General features: G+C 42.5%; 1 protein-coding gene across 1 annotated transcript; it reads left to right on the top strand.

The window, feature by feature from the left end:
* Positions 1-5,751: 5,751 nt before the first annotated feature.
* On the top strand, positions 5,752-23,400 carry SAMD7 (sterile alpha motif domain containing 7). The gene is made up of 7 exons (XM_002920842.4): positions 5,752-5,837; positions 7,068-7,192; positions 10,985-11,063; positions 12,184-12,815; positions 13,773-13,894; positions 19,249-19,359; positions 22,819-23,400. Exons 1-7 carry the CDS (start codon positions 5,752-5,754, stop codon positions 23,014-23,016), a joined length of 1,353 nt encoding a protein of 450 aa, XP_002920888.3. The 3' UTR covers positions 23,017-23,400.
* Positions 23,401-24,075: the final 675 nt, after the last annotated feature.

The following is a 24,075-nucleotide window of genomic DNA, read 5'->3' as shown; positions in this document are numbered from 1 at the left end:
AGACTGGGAACCCCTCAAGAGCATAGACTCAGAGCCAGAATGCCCACGAGGATGAAATCCCCGGGAATGGGCTGAGACCTTGCAGAAGAGGTGGGATGGGGCCAAAGGTGACATCAGCCACTCAGATTCTAAGGAGCAATGTCATTTGTGCTGTTATAAATGGCCACGATGCACATTTGGGGTAAAGATACTTTAAATATAAGTATTTCTTCCACTTGAAATAAGACCTTGGATAATTTTAGAATTCCCTTGTAATCTCAGGAAATTATGTGCATCTACAATTAGAATATTTTATGCCAATTTATTCATCTAGTCTTAGATTAAGTTTTATTTCAATTAGCAAATGTATTTTGAATATCAGTACAATTATTTACATTTTACACAATATTTTATGTAATTATTTTTTAAAACTTTTTTCTTATTGGATATAAAAATAGACTGTTCACACTTCTAACTGTAACTGTGAGAAATCAGCATGATTGTTCCTTTCAAAGTGAATTTTTCTTCTATGAGTACTGATAATGAAATGCTTTTGGGTAACCCCTTGGCTTTCCTATTTTTTAAACAAACATTTCCCATTTATTATTTTTAAAAACTGAAAATATACGTAAAGGAGTGTGAATTATGCTATAGTATTAAAATGCTTTTCAGAACCCACATTAATATAGGACAGCTAGAATAGTGAATGTGTGCAGCTACTAAGGATTGTTTAATGCCTTAAACAAAAGAACTCTGCAAATATCTCCCGCTAGTTTTAAGAATTTATATTTATTTTTTCAGAATTGTAGAAACATTTAATTCTACTAATCTACCCTTCGAATGTAAAAGCTTACCAGACACAGAAGTTATTTTAAAATTGTTTTATTTCAATAAATAAAATCCCAGAATTTGTGCATCCTACATGCAAAAAATATTCTATACATAATTGCTCAAATTCGGGCTTGGCCAAGCTCAAACTGCACCGACTTTAATAAATGGTCATAGTGCAGCCAACGTGAGACGGAAATAGAATCCACTTGACACCTGGCTACTGTGCACAAGGCAAGCATTCAGTAGGTATCTGCTGATTTGGCAAGAGCTTTAGTTCATGAAGTTCACGTCTCACTACTACTGCCCTAATCAGTTGAGACAGAATTAGCACTAGCTAAATCGTCTGTGTGCTGCCTGGAGGGGTTTGTTGAGGGTAAGAGTCTGAAGACAGAGATTAAGGAGTCCTCATCCTCCTAAAGTGCTGGGCATCCAGGATTAGAGCTCTGGGTCAGAAAAATCCTTCCTGAATGCAAACCTAAGCACCGATGCCCGCCCGCACTTGGGATTACCGGACACACCGCATTGACAGTGCACCTCCCCGGCTGCATGCGCACGCAGAGCAGTTCATCTGTCTTGCCAAAGTGACCTTGGTTCACAAGTTGTCTGCATGTTTCTAAAATAGAAGAGGATACCCTGAAAATGGGAAAGGAGACATCTAAAGACTTATGGGTTCTTAAAATGTCATCTTGGGGAAAAAAAGACTTATGGGTTGATCCCATGAGTCCCCAAATGGTAAGTTGATAGAAACCTAGATTTGGAGCTCAAGCATCTACCTTGCTGATGAAGGGAAAGATCTGGTCAACCCCAGAATATTACCTTGGAAGTCTTCTGACAGTATTTGCTTTGAAATGTAATTTGATTTAGGGCAGCGAAGCTATTCTGTGTGACACTGTAGTGGCAAGTGTATGTCACTTTACATTTGTCAAAGCCCATCGAATGTACAACACTAAGAGGGAGCACTAAGGTCCACTGTGCGCTTTGGGGGATAGAGATGTGTCAGAGTGGGTTCACTGATTATACCCCATTCCCAAATGTACTGCTCTGGAGCAGGCTGTGGCTAGTGAGAAAGGCTATGCATGTGGGGCGGGGAGAGGTGTATGGGAACTTCCTGTACTGTCCACTCAATTTTGCTGTGAACCTAAAACTGCTCTAAAAAAAAAAAAAGTCTATTAAAAATATCCTCTCTCTCTCTGTACACACACACACACACACATATATTTACACACATATACGTATATATATATAAAATTTGGGGCATTCAAAATACAACAACATAACCTAAAAAAGATATCTTGGTCCACTCAGGTTGCTATAACAGAATACCAGTACCATAGTCTGGGTGGCTTCTGAATGCAGAAATTTATTTCTTACAATTCTGGAGGCAGGGGAATCCAAGGCGAGGCACGAGCAGCTTCAGTGTCCAGGGAGGACCCGCTTCTTGATTCACAAATGCCCACTTTCTTGCTGTACCCTCACATGGCAAAAGGGGCTAGGGAGCTCTCTGGTGTCTCTTTTCTAAGGGCACTAATCCTATTCATGAGGGTTCTACCCTCAAGATCTAATCACCTTCCAAAGAGCCACCTCCTAATACCATCATATTGGAGATTAGGTTTCAATATAGGAATGGGGGGGCATAAAAATTCAGTCTATAGCACCAGGCAATGATACTTTTAAAAGAAAATTTGGGCTCCAATAAATATGATGTTAACAAGTTAAGAACCACTTGCTCACAAGTGTGAGGATGAAAAGAAACTAGGGAAGCCAAGTGGAGCTGAGAACATTCAGGTGTGGTAGATGTCAGTGACTTGTCCTTCCCGGGGACCTTCATGGCATAGGGATACCTCTCTAGACCTTGGAAATAGCTTACATTTTAGGCAAAAACTTGGAGGATTGATTTAAAAATAGTAAACCACTCTATCAGATGTGTAACAAAATTTTATAGATCACATTCAATCTCCTTTGTTGGCATTGCAGAAAGAAAGAAAGCCAGACCCCAGAACCAGAGGATCCAGTACAGTTATATTACCAAGGAGGGCTTTAAATTAGATTTAAATTAGGTGAGGCTTGTCTCTGATGCCTCATTTCTTCATCTCCGTTAACCTGATAGCCTTGAGTTCCCTGCTTACTGCACTAAATGTGTGCCTAACAGTGAAAAAAATCCTGCTGTGTTGTTGCAGACAATGGACCCTACAGAACCTCGCAGAAATATGCCTATGCCTGGTGAGCCTGGTACTCCGGGAGAAAGGCATCTGTGCCAGTTCTCTAATGGAATGACATTAGAAGGTAACCACATCACCTCGACAGCACTAGACACAGTTGCAGCCCTAGTCCATATCTCCTCGGCCCCCTTCCGAGTTCTCCTACAACCATGGGGGTCCTTTCCCATCTCCAGCACCTGCACCTCTCAGCTTGTCAGTCTGAAGGCTTCCCTCCGCACTGCAGGAGTCCACTGCATCTAGCTCAGGCATAGCCCAGATAGCTGTTTACCCAACTCTTAGTGTTTCATTGGGACAATTCTGAGGTGTGTTCCACAAGGTTTCTTGGAGGGACCCCAGCAGGGCTGAGCCCCAGTTGCCCACAGTAGTAACCCACACATTAACTCACCCTTTATTGGCTTTCCCTCTCCTGATTTCACTTCCCCACTCCCTCATGTGGGCTTCTTGGGATCACTACCTCCGCTCAAGCCCTTGTCTGGAGGCCTGCTCGGGGAGGGGGGGGGGCAAAATAAGCTCATCTGCTTTTGGTAACTCATCTCCATGGCATTTCCCTCAGGTGACATGTGTGAGGAAGAGGGGTGGTCAGCATCTAGGCAGTTCTTGCTCTGGAGGAATTCTGTACCTCTCCCTTTCTTTCTCTCCTTCCTCCTAATTTGTAATCAGCATCACATAAAATGATAAGCACTATATTTTATAATCTTAAAAATTCTCAAAAATTCATTCAAGTGTAAATTCAAACTTCTGCCAGAGACAATTTATGACACCAATCAAAGTTCAGGAACACCAAGTTGTGTCCCACATTGTTCTGTTGTGTAATGCACTAGGGGGAAGAAGGTGGCTGTGCACCTGACCTCACATAGGGGACCTGAGATTTCAAGGCACCAACAGTGTCCTTGCCAGAATTGCAAGCCCGTGCCCGACATGCAGCCGGCCTGGGTTCTTGGCTGGCATTCTCACCATGGCTGGCAGGCACCTGGCAGCTATCTTTATTCTAATCCTGACTGGTCACTAGACTCTCTGAAGCCACTATCAGAGAGGAAACTATACTGATCTCACAGAAATACAGTGAAAATAAATCAACATAAAGAAGTTTTTCAAATCTATGAATGGCGAACGCCAATGTTAGGTAAACTGTGGCCTTGATCAGTAGGTTTCAGTCTGGAAAAGAAGCTAAAGAAGTGACTACTTATTTAAGTACCATTGTAGTTTTGGTTTGGAACCATATGAACGTATTAACTGCTTAACAATTACATCAAATATACATACGAGAAAGGAAAAAAGAAAGATCACTATTTTGAAAAGCAGAACATATTCTTCCTAATTTCCTTTTTTAAAAACATAGTTGTGGGGGGGGGTTGCCTGGGTGGCTCAGTCAGTTGAGCGCCTGATCTTGGTTTCAGCTCAAATTATGATCTCAGAGTCATGAGATCGAGCCCAGCACATGGAGTCCCAGGTGGGACTCCCAGCTCAGTGTAGACTCTGCTTGAGATGATCTCCCTCTGCCCCTCACCCCAGCTCTCTCTCTCTCTGAAATAAATAAATAAGAAAAACCTTAAAAAAAATAAAAAATAAGGAGCGCCTGGGTGGCTCAATTGGTTAAGCATCTGACCTCAGTTCAGGTTGTGATCTTAGGGTTCTGAGATTGAGCCCCCCGTCAGGCTCCAGGCTCAGTGGGGAGTCTGCTTCTCCCCCTCCCTCTCCCTCTATTCCTCCCTCTGCTCATGTTCTCTCTCTCTCAAATAAATACAATCTTTAAAAAAATTAAAATTAAAAAAATTTTTAAAAAAAGTAGTTGTAGATATCTTGAATTTTTTTAAGTGACAATTGAGGATGAAGGAGAAGCTAAAATGACTTGCTTGACTAGTACTTTTTTAGAATTTAAAATTATTCAAAGGACATCAATAATTAACAGGAAGAAGTAAAACAAAACGTTATCCTTTTAACAATGGTCCCTTTTCCTGACCACTAGGTTCTGTGTTTATGTACATTTGGATATAACTTGCTCACTTGTTCTAATTAAATACAGTCTTATCCTGTATCCACTCTAACTAGATATATTTTTAACCATTAAGAAGATTTTCCCCTTCTTTTCTGTTTTAATCTTACCAATTTAATAGGAATATTTTTCTGAAGATTGAACACATGGAAGAATATATGCATTTGCACCTCTGGAAATATAAAAACCAAAATAAGGGGTGTGCCTGGGTGGCACAGTTGGTTAAGCAGCCAACTCTTGGTTTCCGCTCAGGTCTGATCTCAGGGTCATGAGATGGAGCCCTGCATCAGGCTCCGTGCTTGGCACAGAGTCTGCTTGAGTTCTTCTCTCTCTCCCTCTGCCCTCCACCTCTAAAATAAATAAATACATCTTTAAAAAAATCAAAATAAGTTGTAAGAAATGAGGTTGGTATTTCTGGAAACTTGCAAGGCTAGTTTAGTTTTGTTATTGCTTATAGTGTGATATGGTATTTCTTGCGGGCTCATCAACAAATTCCAAGGACCAACTGATAAATCACTAAGTTCTACAGTTGTATCTGGATGCTTAAAATGGAGGGGTTTTTGTGTAACTGAAAGCTTATCATAGCAGTCTCCCCAAATGTTGGGAAATCACAAAAGGTGTTCAAGAAAAATTCAAATAGTTCCCAAAACATAGTTACTTGTTAACATATCTAGCTGATTCCTTCTAGAGCTCCATCAGTGGAGAGAGATATTGATGATCAACCCCATGATGGCCATGAACCCGTTATTGACAGCATCAGCGCAGCAGAGAATGCCACTGGTTCCTTCACCATTTGAACCTCCAACGGCGGATAGGTATTTCTTTCTAATATACTAATCTGGTCCAAGGAGAAAATGGATGATCATTAACTTTTCAAATGATGGTAACTCCAGCGTTGTTTTCTTGTCTAATGTTACTTCCATGAACGGTGGTGCACTGATTCATGTCAAGATGCTCGGGGGGCCACACCTTCAACACACTTCCTGTCACTTCCCATTTGAGGCCTGCTTGATATATTCACTCAACACACAGCTAACGAGCTCTTGCCCTGTGACAGGCATCCCGTGGGTATAAATATTGCCTTAACAGAATACCACAGACTGCATGGCTCGAACAACAGAATTTGACTTCTCAGATGTCTGGAGCCTGAAAAGCCCTAGATCATGGTGGCGGCAGGGTTGATTGGTGGTGAGGCCTCTTTCCTTGACTTGCAGACAGATGCCTTCTTGCTGTGCCTTCCCCTGGCCTTTTCCTCTGTGTATACACTCCTGCTACCTCTTCCTCCTATAAGGACACCGCTACTGGATCAGGATTCCACTGTTATGGCCACATTTAACCTTAAGTCTCCCCTAAAAGGTCTCCAAATGTGATCACATTGGGGGTTCAGAACACATGCATTTAGGGGAAACGCAACTCACTCCATAACAATTGAGTACCCTGGATTTCCTGTGATAGAACAATTCTCTCTTTTCAATAAAAGTGACATTATCAATGCTTAGGATGTACACTCTGGCAGTGTCTTATTTTCCCTTCTTTAGAGTATTTTGACATTCTGGGGAAAAAGGCATATCCATTATTCATTGTTGTTCGTGGAGCATGAGCAATAAATTTGGACTTCTTGAGATCACTGAAGTTTGGCAAAATAAATAAACTGTCACCTGGATAGTCAAACACTAATCCCAGATGGCAAAACCCAAGCCAAGCACGTCCATTGCATGAGAAAAAGATGCTGTGGTCAGAACGGTACGTTGGTCATGGGAAATCAGAGAACGATATTGATTTGATTAGATCTCCTTTCCAGACATTCCTATAACTTTCTTTTCCTGCTTTATCTGTTGTGCTGTCATCTGAGTCAATCCTTCCTTAGTAGATCTTTCTTATCACATTTCTGCTTAAACCAATAGAGGCTGCAGGATTTTTGCACTTCATTTTGGGAAGATATGATAGAATCCTATCTGGCAATTAAAAAATCTCACTGCCTGTGCGATGGGAAGTTTGTACTAGTCCCTCCTCATTTTGTCTACTTTATATCTTTTTGCCTCTAGAGACTTATTGCCTTCCACTGTAGCTGCTACTGACCCAAGACAGTTCTGTGTTCCTTCCCAGTTTGGATCTTCTGTTCTACCAAATGCAAATATGACAAACATGCCGTCCAATCGTGTCTACTCAGGTATGAGCAATAGACGGCTTTGGTCTGGGGAGCGCTGTGACCTGGACGGCTGCTTGAAGCTTGCCATCACGCTATCAAATCTACTGCTAAGTTTTGGCAGCAGAACTGTGTGGCGGTTATGCCTGTAGGTTCTGTACTTGCTACCTAGATTTAAGTCATGGTTCCACCACTGTGTAACTGAGTGTAAGTTGCCTAACTCCTCCAACATCAATTTACTGGTGAATAACATGAAAAGTTGCAATATTATTATCTGTCTTATCTTACACGTGAGGAACTGATGAGGTTATGAGCAGATGAGATCTGAAAGTGAAAGGGGCTTGGGCTATTTGTCTATGGCCTGATAGGTCATAGTGGGAGTTCGCCTTTTATTCTGAGTAGGATGTGAAGCTTTTGAGGAGTTTAAGCAAAGGAGCCACATGGTCTGACTTACATTTTATCAGGATCACTCTGGCTGCTGTATCTGGGACAAACTTGATAGGATCAGAGTTCTGAGGATAAACTGATGGGAATTAATGGGCTATTAGAATAGCCAAAAGATTATGATGGGTTGGCCCTGGGTGGCGACAGTTCAATAGTACCACATGGTTAGATTCTGTAATTATTTTGAAGGTAGAAATAACAGGCTTTCTCACAGTTTAGTTATAAGCTGTGTGAGAGAGAGGTGTTAGGGAAGACAGCAAAAATTTTGGTGTGAGCAATAGGAAAGGTAGAGTTCACTATTGAGGAAAAGCATGAGAGGAACAGAGTTCTTGGGGTGGAGAGATGTTGTAGGCACAATTTTGCTCCTATTACGTTTGAGGTGCCCAACAGACCCTCAGTAGGAGATGTCAGGAAGGCAGCTAAATCCCAGAGAGGACTTCTGGAGACAACCTGGAGATATAATTTTAGAATTCATCAGCATGGATGAGACTAGATGAGATTGCCCATAGAATGTGTATAGATAGAGTTTAAAAGGATGGTCCTTAGGGCACGCCAGCAAGATCCAAAAGATGAGAAGGAACAAGCAAGGGAGAAATAGGAGGAGAAACCAGTAAGGTGAGAGGAAACCCAGGAGAGCCTGGTGGCCTCGAAGGCAAGGGAAGAAGTTGTAAGGACAGAGAGAGAGAGAGCCTCTGTGTCAGGTGTGCCAAGTAGATGAAAACTAGAATATATGATTAGCTTTAGCTAAGTGGAGCTCATTGGTGATCTTGATAAAAGCAGTCAGTAGAGTGGTATCAGTGAAAACATGACTAGATGGAGGCTAAGAGAGATTAGGAAGTGAGAAGTTCCTCACGATATTGAAGATCAAACTGACGTATCTTATCTCCCTAAAACTATATTTGTGAGTTTCTGTTTGTCCCTGCTCTCCAATTCCAACAACTCTCAATAGATAAGAACAATGGGAGTGAAGAGTTTGACACAAGAAGAAATATGATTGGTGCCACCAGCCTGGCTGGATTTGAGCATGCTGTGTATGGATCCACTGCAGTGGGATTGGGCGCACAAGCCAGGGCCAGATATGAAACTAGACACACCTACTGCAGTGATCCAAGGCCCAAAAAGACTGTCCCAACAGCTGATCCCAGATAAAAGCCCCATCTGGCAGCAAGAACCCCGTAAATCTATAGCCCATGGTTACAGGCAAAACATAAATAGACCAGCGAAATAATTTCATTGCTGACTCAGAGAGCCTGGCTTAGTGATAAAAAAAAAACCCAGAAGCTGCCAATATTTGGAAATAAGCAAGCAAGTCGGCCACCGTCTCAGGGACATAGGTCAGGTCTCCTGCCTCAAGTCTGATGTGTAGGAGAGTAAGCAAGGGAAAAGTAGGGCCTTGGTCCTACAGAAACTGAGCTGCTAAGTAAGTTAGCAAAACAGAAACTAAAACAGGGGGCGCCTGGGTGGCACAGCGGTTAGGCGTCTGCCTTCAGCTCAGGGCGTGGTCCCGGCGTTCTGGGATCGAGCCCCACATCAGGCTCCTCCGCTATGAGCCTGCTTCTTCCTCTCCCACTCCCCCTGCTTGTGTTCCCTCTCTCGCTGGCTGTCTCTCTATCTCTGTCAAATAAATAAATAAAATCTTTAAAAAAAGAAAAAAGAAAAAAGAAACTAAAACAGAAATCTATTTCAAAAATTGGATGTTAGGTAGAGAGTGGATTTTTACAGCTGGACCAGCACTAAAGTTGATGTCATCTATTTGGGAAAGAGAAAGAAACTTGGAATAGGTTTGATGATTCCAGATTTCAGAGGGTCCTAAAGCCCAGGTAGTTAGAACTGTGCCCTCTATACCGGACTTCACATGAGAACTTTCTCTGCGTGCTTCGGCAGGACCTCCTGGGTTCAAAGTTTCATGCATACCAGCTCTCTAAAGAAGAATATTTTGAAGCCACTGAATTATAAAAATATAGAGCTTTAGAGTTAGAAGAATTTTAGAGGTCACCTCATCTAATCTCTGAATTTTACAAATAATCTCTGAAAAGATATAGTATGATTATTTTGAGATAGGTTATTAGTATGAGTTAAATGAGCTATTCTAGCTTAGTACAACACGTACAAGAAACAGTTCTTGCTCGCATGGTACTGACCCCTTTGTTAGGAGAACAGGTTTTCACCTGTAAAACTATCAGTGAACAAAACTACATGTAAGAAGTACAGTTTGTGTGTCTGTTATGTTAAAGTGTGTTCTGTGGGGCACCTGGGTGGCACAGCGGTTAAGCATCTGCCTTCAGCTCAGGGCGTGATCCCGGCGTTATGGGATCGAGCCCCACATCAGGCTCTTCCTCTATGAGCCTGCTTCTTCCTCTCCCACTCCCCCTGCTTGTGTTCCCTCTCTCGCTGGCTGTCTCTATCTCTGTCGAATAAAGAAATTAAAAAATCTTAAAAAAAAAAAAAAAAAGTGTGTTCTGTAGACCTGTGCTGGTCTGTGAAGAGGTTGTGCAAATGAATACATAAATAGAGAAACTTTTGCAGCCATTTGACAGGGTAATTCTCTGCCTATTGATCTAATAATTTTTTTCACCCAGTACTTGTGTTTGTCCTTGTTTTCATTTCAATTTTATAAAAGTTCATTTTATTGTATTTTTTAAAAGTATTGGTCCATGATGGGTGGAAATTTTAAAAGAAAAAAATGGTTCTTTACCATAGATGGTTTGAAAAGCATCCGTATAGACCCTACGTGCATTGGGAGTACAGAGAAAGAAAAAGGTCAATAGACCATAAAGTTACCAGGCAAGAATAGAGCCTGGAAATCGTGATGCTACTGTTATTTCAAGATCTTTTAAAGACTATACAAAGAATATAATTTCTACCCAACTTCATTGAAAGCATTTTGGAAAAAGTATCTTCCTCAGATACACCAAAAAGTCCACATAGAGAGCTTCATATTTGACCCATCAAATCATTTCATTTATTTCCAGGGATTTTGGTGCATAAGAAGCACTTAGTTACTTTTTTTTTTAAAGGTCAACTAATTTCTCTTATAGCAATAAAAAAAAGTTATTCATTTTTACTTCAAAAGCTAGAAATGAAGAGATCCACAGCTCATTTCATCTTTTTTCTTTTTGAAGTATGGTAGGAAAATGTCACCAAGCACGAGACCCATACTTAAAGAAAGATAAAATTATCTAATATTTATCATTCCATCACCAACGTGACTCTAAGATGCTGAACAGCAATTATCTGACACTGTTTCCAACTTTGTGCTCTCCTGGTGGGTTTTTGTAGATGCTGTTTTAAATCATTTTATTTTATTGTGTAATGTTTAAATGGACACTGTTAATTTGTTTGTGGGATGAGATGATGGTTTTATTTTTTAAGGTTGGGGTATTTTACCCCCTGAATCCATAAAGGCAATGGCCAGAAGGAATGAAATGATTCAAAGGCAGCATACTGCCAGGTAACATAATAGTGTTGTTTTATTTATTTTCTATTCATTCACTTGTTCGTTTATTCATTTGTTTTAGGCAGATAGATACATAGGTAGATAGAAAGATAAATAGAAAGATAAATGATAGAGATACTTTTTAAGTTCATACATTTCATTCATTTGTTTTATTTGTATATATGTACACACTTTAATTATATACATATTATGTTATATATATTTGATAGATATCTGATCACATACAAAAAGTATTTCAGAAATATTACAAAAGAAATATATACAAACATATATTCAGGTTGGTTAAAGATAAAAGCAAGATTAGAAATTACATAGCAAAGCTAAGGCCATAGACCATAATAGTTGAATAATGTCTCACAGTTAAAATGCCTAGTTGTGATGCCTCCGAAATTCATATTGGCACTTTTGTTTTAAATGACTTCAATTCTGCCAAATATAGGAGCCACACTTGCCATCTCCACTTGAGATTCTGCGAGCAGCCCCATGTCAGTGGCCAAAAGTGGCCTTCAGCTGTAGCAACTGGAAAGAAAAGACAGCGCATGGCCCTGGGGTGCAAGAAGGCATTATCCTCAGTTTTCTCACCACTGAACCCTAATGGGTCCAGGTGATAACCCATAAACAAAGTAAAGTAAGCAAAACCCCCACCAAGTCCTCCCACAGAACCCCTGCCAGTTGCTTTGATCTGTAACAGTTGAGACTTGCATTGGCTCGCTGCCTTCCTTGAGTTCCACTATGGTTATACCACAGGGCTCAAAAACCTCTTCCCAGAACTTTAGTTTCTTTGAGGATTAATCTCTGGCAAGAAACTATCCTCTGCCATGTTACCCCCATTCCTGCTAAAGTCGCCAGACCTATTAGAGGTAATGCTTTAAAAACTGGCCTTGCACTTCCATTGAGAGATTCAGCCAAAACTTTCACCATCAGATCTTTATTCCAAACTGTCCTTCCCAGTGAATTTGGGGGGGAATTCATGTTTCCACCCAACACACTTCAGATAAGCAGTGTGAAGACTCAGGAAAAACAGACGTTCCATCTCAGGGAAGGCAGAGGTCCATTAAGGTTATATTTCTAATGGCTTTCTTGGGGTGTATAAAATATATTGTTCTGTTTTTAGGTTGGAGATGGAAATGCATGCCATTTACCAACAAAGGAGAATAGAAAAAGTGAATCCCAAGGGACTAGCAGGCCTAGGGATACCGTTCCTCTATGGCTCCAGTATCACACCTGGCCCAGCCACCTACCACGGCAGGGGCATGCTCCCTGCCGGGGACCTGCCTATTCACAGAAGTACCCTGAGAAATCTTCAGGGAAACCCCACGCTAGTGGCAACCGGTCCACATTTTCTAGAGAGCTGGGGTCAGAAATGTCGCCGTCTCAAGAGAAGTACAGGGAATCAGAAAGTTCTAGACAGCGATATTGAGAGCTCCAAAAGTCAGGTAGAAGAAAAACTCTTAGGCCAGACTCATGTGATTCCCTATGAAGAGGATGAATATGCAAAGGAAGCAGAGACTGAGGCTCTCAACAATCAGAAGTCAAGTGAAACCAATGAAAAGCCAGCTACAGCTCTTGCCAACACCTGTGGGGAGCTCGAGCCCACCCACAGACGACCTTGGGGAGCTCATGGTCCTCCTCTAGAAGCAAAGGCCTTCTGGGATGGTGCTAAAGAGAAGCCTTCAGAGCAGGGCTTTGCAGCCTGTGGGGAAAAGAACGATGTTGGCCCTCCAAATCCTCGACCAGCTCTGCCAGGTGGGTGCCAGGGGCCAATGGCCCATCCTGATGAGCCACAGGTCACCAAGTCCTCAAGTTATTCCATAATGCATTATACCCATCATGTTTCCTTTTATTCTTCTTTTTCTTAGTCTTATTTAGAACTGTGTCTTTTTGAAGTCACTTTATTATGTTAGTTCCAATAAAGCCATGCTAGTGACACTCCTCTCCGTTCGTAAGCTGCTATATAAAGAATTTTCAGCAAAAGCTAGGAAGACAAGAATGAGGAAGAATGGGGGAAGCCTACCAGAATTTTAAATTAAAATTTTAATTTACTTAGCTGTTAATTTAATTTCTTCAACACAAAATAGAGTGGCTTCTTGCTTTAAAGGATAAATTCTGTCTCCCCTGTATTTAAGTGTGGAAAGCTATAGACAATTAAACAGAAGCGTTGACTTGCAATGCCCTTTATTATGGTGATACCTTCTTACCTAAAAGCATTAGCACACCAGCCACCCCACCCAAACACACACTGAAGAGTCTTCTAGACCTTCTTTAACTGCTTCCCTTACAAAGTGTTAATTTGCCCTTTTTGATGAATATGTGGCTAAATTCTTGCATCACCTAGAGAGCATGATAAATCATATAACATCACGGAACACGATAGCGTTCATCTGGAGAATAAAATCCACAGGGCATTTCTCTTGGACTCGCAGAGAAACAGAGCAGTCGGGAACTTCTTTGTTTATCTACGATAAGGCTGTCATTAAATATCCTTTAGAGGAAGAAAAGAAAGGAGATTGCTCAACTTTTAAGAAAATGTCTCTCAGTATCTTTTAAGGAGTTTACGCAGAGATCTACAGGGATTTAAAGGGACCCTCAGTGGTAATAGAATACGAGGGCATTAATATAACTATACATAAAACTGTGTTCTTAGCTTCCCCCTTTTCCCTGGAAATTTTATATAACCAAGTACTTTCCTTTCCATTTTTAAAGGAGCACACCCACTGGCTACAATTGGGGAAAATCTGTCCTTAGATGAAGATATTCAGAAATGGACTGTGGATGACGTGCACAACTTCATCAGTGGCCTTCCAGGTTGTTCTGACTACGCCCAGGTGAGTTAACATTGAAGTATTTTCATGAAAATAAGACACTTCGAAATATATTTCCTTCCTAAAGAGTTCTGTCCAACTTGCATTTTTCTCTCAGAGAGGATTCCTAATAATTTACCTCTCCATATGTCATGGGCTGACCTGGGACAGGAGCCTGGGATCGGTGGAGCTTGGGTCATGTCCCCACACCCCATCTGCGGGGAAGGCTGGGAGAGCCATGTCTGTCTGGCTTTTGTTTCTGTTTTATCAAGACTCCCAGGAGGTAGGAATTCACCCAAAATTAGGAGATTTGGTGGCCAAAGATCCAAAAACAGTGAGAAATGTTTACTACATTCCCTACTCTTCCATATAACAAACATTTTGGGGGTACATACTTTTGTACCAGAAGTCTTAGGCTACTCGTAATAGGTAATAGAAATATATTCTTCATTCTAAAAGGATAACAAGGCAATAGATCTGAAAAATAAGAAATGAACTATTTTAAAATTCTACATTTATGCTGGGGCAATAATACAAAAGTACATACGCACAGATAATTCAATCTGGTAGATAAAATACTACTTTTTGAGTTATAATGAACTGTCAGGACAGTTGGAAAGAAGACTGGTTTCGCTCATATGGGAAAATGGGTTGGCCAGTTTTTAAAGTTTATGTCAGTGCTATATTTTCATACATAAAGTTTATTTTTTCAAGTGATTAAGTTTTTTAAAGATTTTATTTTTTTATTTATTTGAGAAAGAGAGAGAGAGAGCATGAGCCAGGGTGAGCAGCAGAGGGAGAAGGAGAAACAGACTCCCTGCTGAGCAGCTGGATCCCGGGACCCTGAGATCATGACCTGAGCCAAAGGCAGCCACTTAACCGACTGAGCCACTCAGGCACCCCGCAAGTGATTTAATAACACAATTTTAAGTAACAATTTGCCTAGCAAATCTGATGTCATTATCTTTGCCATATATACTAAAGGAAAAGAAAATAAGGGAAGGACATTATAATTTAACATAATTAACTGATGTTAGAAATAACTTTTTTCAGATCTTAGTTTTGTGATCACTTTTTACTTCAGTGTAATGCTGTTAATTCTTCTACATTTTCTTTCTTTTTTTTTCCCCCTGTTTATTGGACTTATGGAAACATTAGATAGAGTAGTCAGTAACAGTATGGCTTATGAAACCAGAAAGTGCAAGTTCAAATCCTGGCTTTTGTGTTTTCTGGACATGTGACCTGGGACAAGTTGCCTGTCTTCCTGGTGCACAGTTTTTCATCCGTAAAATGGGGATAATTGTATAATATATTCTCAAAGGATTGTTGTAAGCCTTGAAGAGGGCCTGGCACTTGTAAGGACTCGATAAACATCAATTTCATCATTGTATCAGAGGCTCCTCAAGGGGACGAAACCTCAGGTTACTTATGAGACAAGCTGTATTCTTCAAGTCACCCCCTTTGTCTTTTTTGCATACTTGATAAAAATTCTGCCCTGTTCTTTCCTGTTCAGCAAGTATAACATTATAGTTTTCTTATTAGTCATTCACCATGGGGCAATCACTTTTTAAATTTATCTATTCCACTTATCAAGTGCCACATCAACCACCAGAACAGTGAAGTTACCAAATTTGATAACAGCCAGAAATAAGCAACCCTGTGTGTAATGAGCATGTGATCGCTGCCTTCTAGCGGACTGAATCTCTTTGAACATCATCATTCTTAATCAGCCAGTGATCCACAGACATAGAAGTGCTCTTTATAATAACCACTCTTGTAATAAATGGTGCCATGTGTACATTTCACACTTTATCATCCTAAACGTCCTCTTGCAGGTACGTAGAAGTCACATGAACACGAATACCCCAAACTTGGCTGACTCATTATCTCACACCAACAGGATGTCAGTGCTCCTTTCCCCACCCCAAGAAGTGGTACCAGTGTTTCTAGGTGTTTCTCAAATGTGGTTAGGATCAAGTTCTGCTCTTGCTTCCTCATTAGTGGATTCTCTACCCGGGACTGCTGGCGAAAACAGCCGCAAGAAGGCCGCGGCCCTATTGGGCACAACCCTGCCGTGCTCAGTGACAGTACAGTGTGTAGAAACGGAGAGAATCTCTCTGGACACAACAGAGCGTAACAAGCTTCGAAGCAGCACAGCTCAGGCACAGCTGTCACTAAAACCCTTGTCTAGCATGTCACAGCCTGGGGCTACCCCGGGTCACACCCCCTCTCCTCCTCCCACTCCCACCACCCTGTCCCCTTCTTTCTCATCTCTGCCTTGGGTGGCTACTCAGCAACGTCCCCTCACCTGCCTCCATAGGTATAAAAAGAAACCCAGAAAAAAAGAACCACAACTAAACCTCGAAGCTCCCAAGCAAATGAAATTCTTTAAAACAGATGTAGAGAGGGGGTTGATAGCCCAATTGTTCAGGGACATCCAGGAGACCCTGCCACACATCTTGTTTGTTCTCAGTGACTCAACAGAACAACTGAAATATAACTGAAATAACTGAAATCACTAAAATTATACGTACATTTATATGGTCTTGGCCTCAAGTATTGTCTTGAGAATGAAGTGGGGGGGACATCTGAGTGACCCTGGGTTGTTCTGCAACTTTGCCTTGGGGCCAGTTTCCTCCACCACGGCTGAGGGTCAGACCCTGGCTTCCAACCTGCCTTTATTTGAAAATATGTCCCTTCCCTGAAGGGAGAGGTGTCTGACAGTGAGTTTACCGGCTGAGGGGGTGGTGAGATGGAAGAGAGGCAAAGGAAGAATTCCCAGGAGAAGGCCAGGAACCAGAAAGAATTTAGCACAACTGGGATTTCAAGAGTAGTTCCTGGTGGGTGGCACAGAGAGGGCCAGAACCAAGGTGGGAGAGGTGAGAATGGCAAGACAGGCGGCTGGAATAGGGGAAGAGGCCAGGTCACAAAGATCCAGGGAGACACCGTGAGGGATTGTGACTTTATCCCGAAGGCAGCTGAGGTTTTAAGCATGAATGACATGCTTAGCTTTATATTTCAGAAAGGTCACTTAGGTTGCTCTTATGAAAATAGGTTGAAGGTGGGAAGACTAATGGGGAAGCTCTAGATGGCACCAGGGGCGCAGGGAGATAAGAACACTATCTAGGGCGCCTGGCTGGCTCAGCTGGCGAAGCATCTGCCTTCAGCTCGGGTCATGAGCGCAGGGTCCTGGGATCGGGCTGCGGGAGTCGGCTGGTCGCTCCCATCTACCCCCACCCCACCCTGCTGGTGTGCTCACTCTCCCTCTCTCCCAAATAAATAAATAAAATCTTAAAAAAAAAAAGACAACTATCTAAAAGAATTAGCATGACTCAGCTTCTAAGTTTAAGATACACGTTAGGGAGCCTTCAGCATAGACATTCCCTGAAGCCAAAAGACTGGGATGAATCAGGAAAACCAAAGAAGACCTGAGGTAGAGGCCTCAGGAACTCAAGCACGTAAGGACGGGTAAGGAAGTGGTGGCCGCAGAAATGACCGGGAAGGAAAGGCTCAGGGTCCCCAGGAGGGAGCTGCCTCGCAAAGGCAAGGGAAGAGCGTTTTTCATGAAAAAAGTGGTCAACAGTGTCAAAGGCAGCCAGGAGCACAAGGAATACCCGTGCGTTTGGTGACAGCAGAGTCACCAGGGACCCACACGCAAGCAGGTTTAACCGACTAGTGAGGGCTGGAGTCAGACTCCTCGGGACTGAGGAACGACTGCGAAGTAAGAACACGGAGGCAGGGAGGAGCCAAACTGGAGAAATGGGGCTGCGAGGGGGCTGCGAGATGGGGGGCGGGATCTGAGTCAGAGCGAGGTAGCGTTCGCGTCGGTGCTGTATTATGGTTTGCTCGGTGATACAGACTTGCCTCAAAGTCCGCGGGAAGGAGCCGCCAGAGAGCGGAGACGACTCTGAGAGAGGGGTCGCCACTGAGGGAAGCCTGAGGTGGGGGACGCGCAGCGTCCGTTTGGAGACTGTCTCCACACACGGAGAGACGGTCTTCCACCGCATCAGCGCGGAGGAGAAAATGGCCGTCGTTAGGTTGCTGGGGAGAATTAGAGGAAGTTATTGTTTGTTTAAAGATTTTATTTATTTATTTGAACAAGAGAGAGAGGTAGCAAGAGAGAGCAGAGCAGAAGGAGTAGCAGAGAGAGAAGCAGGTTTCCCACTGAGCAAGGAGTCCCAGGACTCTGGGACCATGACCTGAGCCAAAGGCAGATGCTTCACCCACTGAGCCACCCAGGCGCCCCAAGGAAGTTCTTATCTACTGGTTTCTTCTCTTCTCTTTTCTCTTTCTTTCTTTCTCTTTCTTTCTTTCTTTCTTTCTTTCTTTCTTTCTTTCTTTCTTTCTTTCTTTTTTTTCCCTCTTTCTTTCTTTTTCAAATAGGAAGTTATATGGCCTGCTGAAAATGAGGGAGGATTCTGCAAGGTCTTAAGTGTGAAGAGTGTGAAGAAAGCTTGAAAATAGAAAAAAGACAGAGCTCATCAGTAAATAAAGGATTGCCAGAAAGTGTGAAGCTGGAAGTCATGAAATTACAGTACTACCAGTCTGCCCAGATTTTTGATTCATCTCTTTATCTGCCTGGAATCTTTGTCCACCCGCAACCTTCCTAGTTTCTAGAAGAGAGGAAGGCTTGGTGGCATCCACTCCATAGTCAGAACAGACGGGTGCCTGGGTGGCTCAGCCGTTAAGCATCTGCCTTTGGCTCAGGTCATGATCCCAGGGTCCTGGGATCGAGCCCCCCTTTGGGCCCCCTGCTTGGCGGGAAGCCTGCTTCTCCTTCTCACACTCCCCTTGCTTGTGTTCCCTCTCTCGCTGTCTCTCTCTGTCAAATAAATAAATAAATAAATAGAACAGAGAGGGCCCCTGGAAAGGCCCTGAATGCTGGTCCTCACCTGCATTACCTCTGCTCCCCTTGCCATTCGTCCAAGGCAGTGGGCAGAGGCTGCACCTGTCCATGCGAGAAGAGAAATTTGTCTGCCATGGTTTTTACCCACAACCCTTTACTCAGTCTGTTTGTGCATTTGTTGATTTGTCCAGCAACACTTATTGCATATCTACTCTGCAATAGTGGTACCAGCCACGGCATTACAGGGCCACTGGTAAATAAGATGTGGGCCTGCCCTCAAGCAATAACTACTCCAGGTTGCAATTGAGTCCCATAAACAGAATTACACTGTACTCGAAGAGTAATTAAAGAACACAGACAACTTGCTGCTGGAGCACAGAAGACACAACAACTGAAAATGAGAAATTGATAACGATTTGTGTCAGCCTCTAGCAGTCTTAATGTTTCCTCCAAAACTAAAACACCTATATATAAAACAGGAATTTTTTAAAAAGACGAATAGGCAAAGTTAACAGCTTTTGTGTTTAATAAGGTATTTAAAGATCATGCAATTGATGGAGAAACCTTGCCGTTACTCACAGAAGAGCATCTTCGAAGCACTCTGGGATTAAAGCTAGGGCCGGCACTAAAGATTCAATCGCAGGTATGGTGAGTTCTTGTAACTAAATATGCATTAGTGGTATGAGACTTAAGAGAAATATGTTATTTTTTCTCCTGCGGTACACAATACCTGTTATGCACAATACCTGTTTAACCTCTTTATGAAGCATTGCCCCTCTTTGGTTGGGGACATGATAGGAGTGAGGGAACCTGAAAGCTTTGGATGGGGTAGTGGTTCACATTCCTAGCTATAGTTGGGAAGACACAAAGCAGTGGTGTGCTGGGAAATGCTTAACAACTAGTGCTCTTTAAAAACAAAACGAACCCTGATCTGTAGCATTTAATTTCTGCAGTGTAAATACCCCCAGTATGTCTGACAAACTCCTGATGAAAGTCACTGAATACAGAATTGGGAAGAGATGCACAGCGGTACCCCATTTGAGAGTATTTTTGCTGTATGGATGGACGTAAATATCCTCAGGAGCAAAGATAATAACAAATAACAGTACGGGACCCCTGGGCGGCTCAGTCGGTTAAGGATCTGACTCTTGATTTCGGCTCAAGTCATGAGATCCAACCCCACGTTGGGCTCCACACTAGGCATGGAACGTGCTTAAGATTCTCTCTCCCTCTCTGCCCCTCCCCCTGCCATGTGCACAGGCACTCTCTGTCTCTCTCTAAATAATAATAATAATAAATAATAGTAAAAAATTAGATAAAACAATTCAGTAGTGATGAGTTTTTGAGTATTTATTATTTGAGTTTTCAATATAATGTATTTAATTGCAAGCTTATATAATTTAATTTTTAATACTGCCATGCTCAACAGCTGGCTTGCAAACTTCCAGACAGTTTCTCAACTGGCTCTTGAGACTGAAACAAGCCAACTCTAGTTCATTCCTTCTTGCCATCTCCACTGCTTCATTTGGGACTAAAGCACTGCTTTAGCCTTCTAACTGTTCTCTCAGCTCTGCCCTTGCCCTCCCAGCACCTATTCACAAAACAGTTAAGGATGATCCTTCTAATACGTAAGACAGATCATGTCTGTCACCCTTCTCCTCAAAAGTCTGCTGTAGCTCCCCATTTCCTCAGAGGAAAAGCCACAGGTCTATATTATTTGTGCTCCTCTCCGCCTACCACTGTCCTTAACTTCCTGACCTCATCTTCTACTTATCTACCCTCCCTTCTCCCCAGTTACTGCTTTTGACCATTGCCTCTGGACGCTGCTTGAACATGGAGACATGATCCACCTTAGGACTGTCCCCTCTGCCTGGGATGCTCTTCCCCTGATATCTCCATGCTTTGCTCCCTCATCTCTTTCATCTTTGCTCCACTATACCTGCTTACTGAAGCTTGCTCTGATCAGCCTGTTTAAAAGTTACACAGCCCAGCCCCCATGCATACTACTGCATCCCTTTTCTGCTCTTCTTTTTCCCCCAGAGCACTTATCAATCATACAATATAACTCATTTATTATATTCATATTTATCGTTGATTTCCCCCATCCTGCTAGAACATAAGCTCCATGAGAGCATAGATCTTTATCTGTTTTGTTGACTGATGTACCCTTAGAATATACAAGACCCACAATAGGTCAAAAATTATTTATTGAAAGAGCAAGTTTCCTAAAAGTGAAACCAAGAAGCATCAACTAATTCTTCCCAGAATTGACACAGGACTGCACCTTTCTACCATGCATGTTTATGCAAAGAACAATGAGATTTCAAAATATCCTTCAAAAACCATTTTTATCTGCCTAAAAATTTTAGGGTAAAGTAGTTCTTTATTTCATGTAAATACTTTCATGTTTCCATTGGCATTTTTTTTTCAACTTCTTATTTTGGAATAATTTTAGATACAGAAAAGTTGCAAAGATAGTACAGAGAGTTCACCCAGCTTTTCTTAATGTTAACATCTTACCTAATGTGGTACATTTGTCAAAACTAAGAAATTGACATTGGTACGATATGGTATTCACTATTTTTTTAAAGATGTTATTTATTTATTTAAGAGAGAGCCAGAGAGTACAGGAGCAGGGGTAGAGGCAGAGGGAGAGGGAGAAACAGACTCCCCACTGAGTAGAGAGTCTAACACAGGTTGATCCCAGGACCTTCGGATCATGACCTAAGCCAAAGTCTCATGCTTAATGGACAGAGCCACCCAGGTACCCCGGTATTCACTTTTAAATAATTTATTTTTCCTTAATGAGGATACTATATCTCTTGGCATACTCTGTAATGACACTGCATGGTTTTTTGTCAAATCCGATTTTCTTTGGCTTTAATTTATCACTTTCTCTCTTTTTTTTTTTTTTTTGGTCCTTACGATGCTGCCAACTCCAAGTCATTCCTTTTTTTTTTTTTCCCTGTGAGTATAGTTGGAATACAATGTTACATCTTCGAAGTCTTTCTTAATCTTCTTCTCACTTGCTGTTAGTATGAACCCCCAAATCATTTTCACTAGGCTGTAGTTATTTCTTGGGCTCCCATCTGACGTGTCTAAGTACCTCCCTGGAGCCCAGCTGAGCTCTACTGTCCAGGCTCCGTCTGCCTGCCCAACATGACAGGGCTCCCACAGAAGCTGTGGGGGAAAGTCTGACTGATGCCAGACATTCCACCAAATGGGACCGTTGTAGAGTCCTTGGGATTGAGAACTTCCACAGGTCCAATTGAGGCAGCAGAATTGGGAGGTTCTGGGTGACATCTGGAAGACCCAGGAGGTGAGCAGGCATGAGTTCACACTGGATAAGAGAACAAAGCCTTAATCTCCGAATGGGAAGCAGGGGCAAAATTCCATTATAGTGAGCCCTGCCAACAGGAAGGAAATCCACCCAGAAGATCAGAAACTTAGAAGGTGGACCTGGACAGCGATACAAGGAAAGGGATAAGAGAGGAAAAAGTTACTGGAATTTGAGAAGCCAGATATTATTGGAATGGTGGAAGCTGGGTTTGAGCTAGGACAACATGAACAACATAGAAATCTCCTGGGTCCCCCTGAGGGTCAGGTTTGTGTAGGAGCCCAATGGCTAATACTGGGGCACCGAGGCTCAGAATGACAGGGTTTATGTCTCAACATTAAGCCAACTTAAAGCCAGCTGCATGCTGAAGTTGCCTAAAGATTTACGGCCTGGGCTTGGAGAAGTTGGCCATTGGTAAAGATGGAGTGGTGTGTCTGTGGGCTCTCTTGTGGGACCGTTAGAAAAGGGTGATATGGACTGAACTCAGAGTGAAATAATGGTACACAGATGAACCACAGCAGACCCAGGAATGGGAATTTGCAAGTTACTACCATGGTGATATCCAGTATTACAGTAATAAACACTGTACGCTTCTGAGAGAAAGAAAAAGCCCACCACGTCCTAGAACTGTGTCCCTCACAACTATGTAGATGGCCCATGCCTGAAATTACGTCAACCTCCCTGCCCTCTGTGGCTAAGCAGAGTATACTGGGTTGTTGAAAGAATCTCTAGCCTTAACTACTCTCACCATTTTTGTCTTCACAGGTGTCTCAGCATGTGGAAAGTGTGTTGTACAAGAAAAGTCTTTCACTTCCTACCCATACAAAACAAGCATTTGATCAGCCAGCAGACACATCCCCTCTTCTGGATTTTAATTCCTGGGGTGATAATACATTGGACATTCCTTGTTCCCAGGATATAACAATTCCTAAAGGAATCGAACGAGATAGTGTGAGAAATTAAAACCCTCAAGGAGCAAGAAGGGTCTTAATCAGTTTTCCAGAGAGTCTAGGACACATTCTGAACGGTGTGTAAGTGTTTCCCGGGATGAGATGGAGGCTGGGAGGGAGAGAAGCCAGCCCTCCTGGAGCCCTTGGAGGCCTTGCCTCTAAGCAAATGCTAAATGAAGGAGAGAATTTGTAAACACCAAAAAAGCTACGGTTGGATATTTCCCTGTGGAAACCTCTGAAGAAGCCGGAAGAACCCATATTGAGAAAAGAGCTCCTTATCTCTCTTCACTCATTTCCCGTCCCCCAACCCAGAAAGAGAAAAAGGCAGCCCCGAGGAGTTGAAAGGAGGTAGAAGAAAAAGCGGTGAAGTACAAAAAAGAGAAAGAGAAGCTGACCGCAAGGCCTCCGCTTTTTCTCATTTCAGGCTTCCAGGCTGAAGAAGGACCAGGCTAGGGAAGAACAGAAGCTTGGACATTTAAGTTCAGAGTGACTGTTCTTCAGCATTTTCTTTCTGACATGGATCTATGTTATGACTAAAAATAACTCCCGATTATCTGAGAGGGAGATGAAAAGTCATAGTGCCCACCTCGGATTTCACCAGAAGGGTGGGGTAGAGTTATCTCTGCAAGGCAGGTTTGAGTTGGCAGGAGGGAGGGAAGAAGATGAAAGGGGCTTTCTGCTTGTCCCTGTGGAGTGCCTTTCAACTTCACATTTGACAGAAAGTCTCTGAAAAGATACACAAGAAACTGCTAGGAGTTTGCTCAAGGCGGGGGCCGGTAACAGGAATGCGAGGGAAACTGACTGCATACCCTCTTGTACATTTTAAATGCCCAATGATGAGAAGGCATTTTCTGTTTTTACAATTTACATTCCAAATAAAGAAACTGTGGTAGGCAGCCTCTAAGATAGCCCCCAGCGATCCCTGCTTGCTGGCACTCGTGCCCTTGTGTAGTGCCCTCCCCTCTGTCGTGGGCTGGGCTTACTGACTCTTCTAATGAACACTGTGAAAAACACGATGGCTGTCACGTTCATCGCTCTGTCTGGGGTGCCCTTTCTCTCTCTTTGGAATCCT

This window comes from Ailuropoda melanoleuca, chromosome 1, assembly GCF_002007445.2.
Source record: "Ailuropoda melanoleuca isolate Jingjing chromosome 1, ASM200744v2, whole genome shotgun sequence".
In the NCBI taxonomy this organism is placed as follows: Eukaryota; Metazoa; Chordata; class Mammalia; order Carnivora; family Ursidae; genus Ailuropoda; species Ailuropoda melanoleuca.
This window is presented reverse-complemented; position numbering and strand designations above follow the sequence as displayed.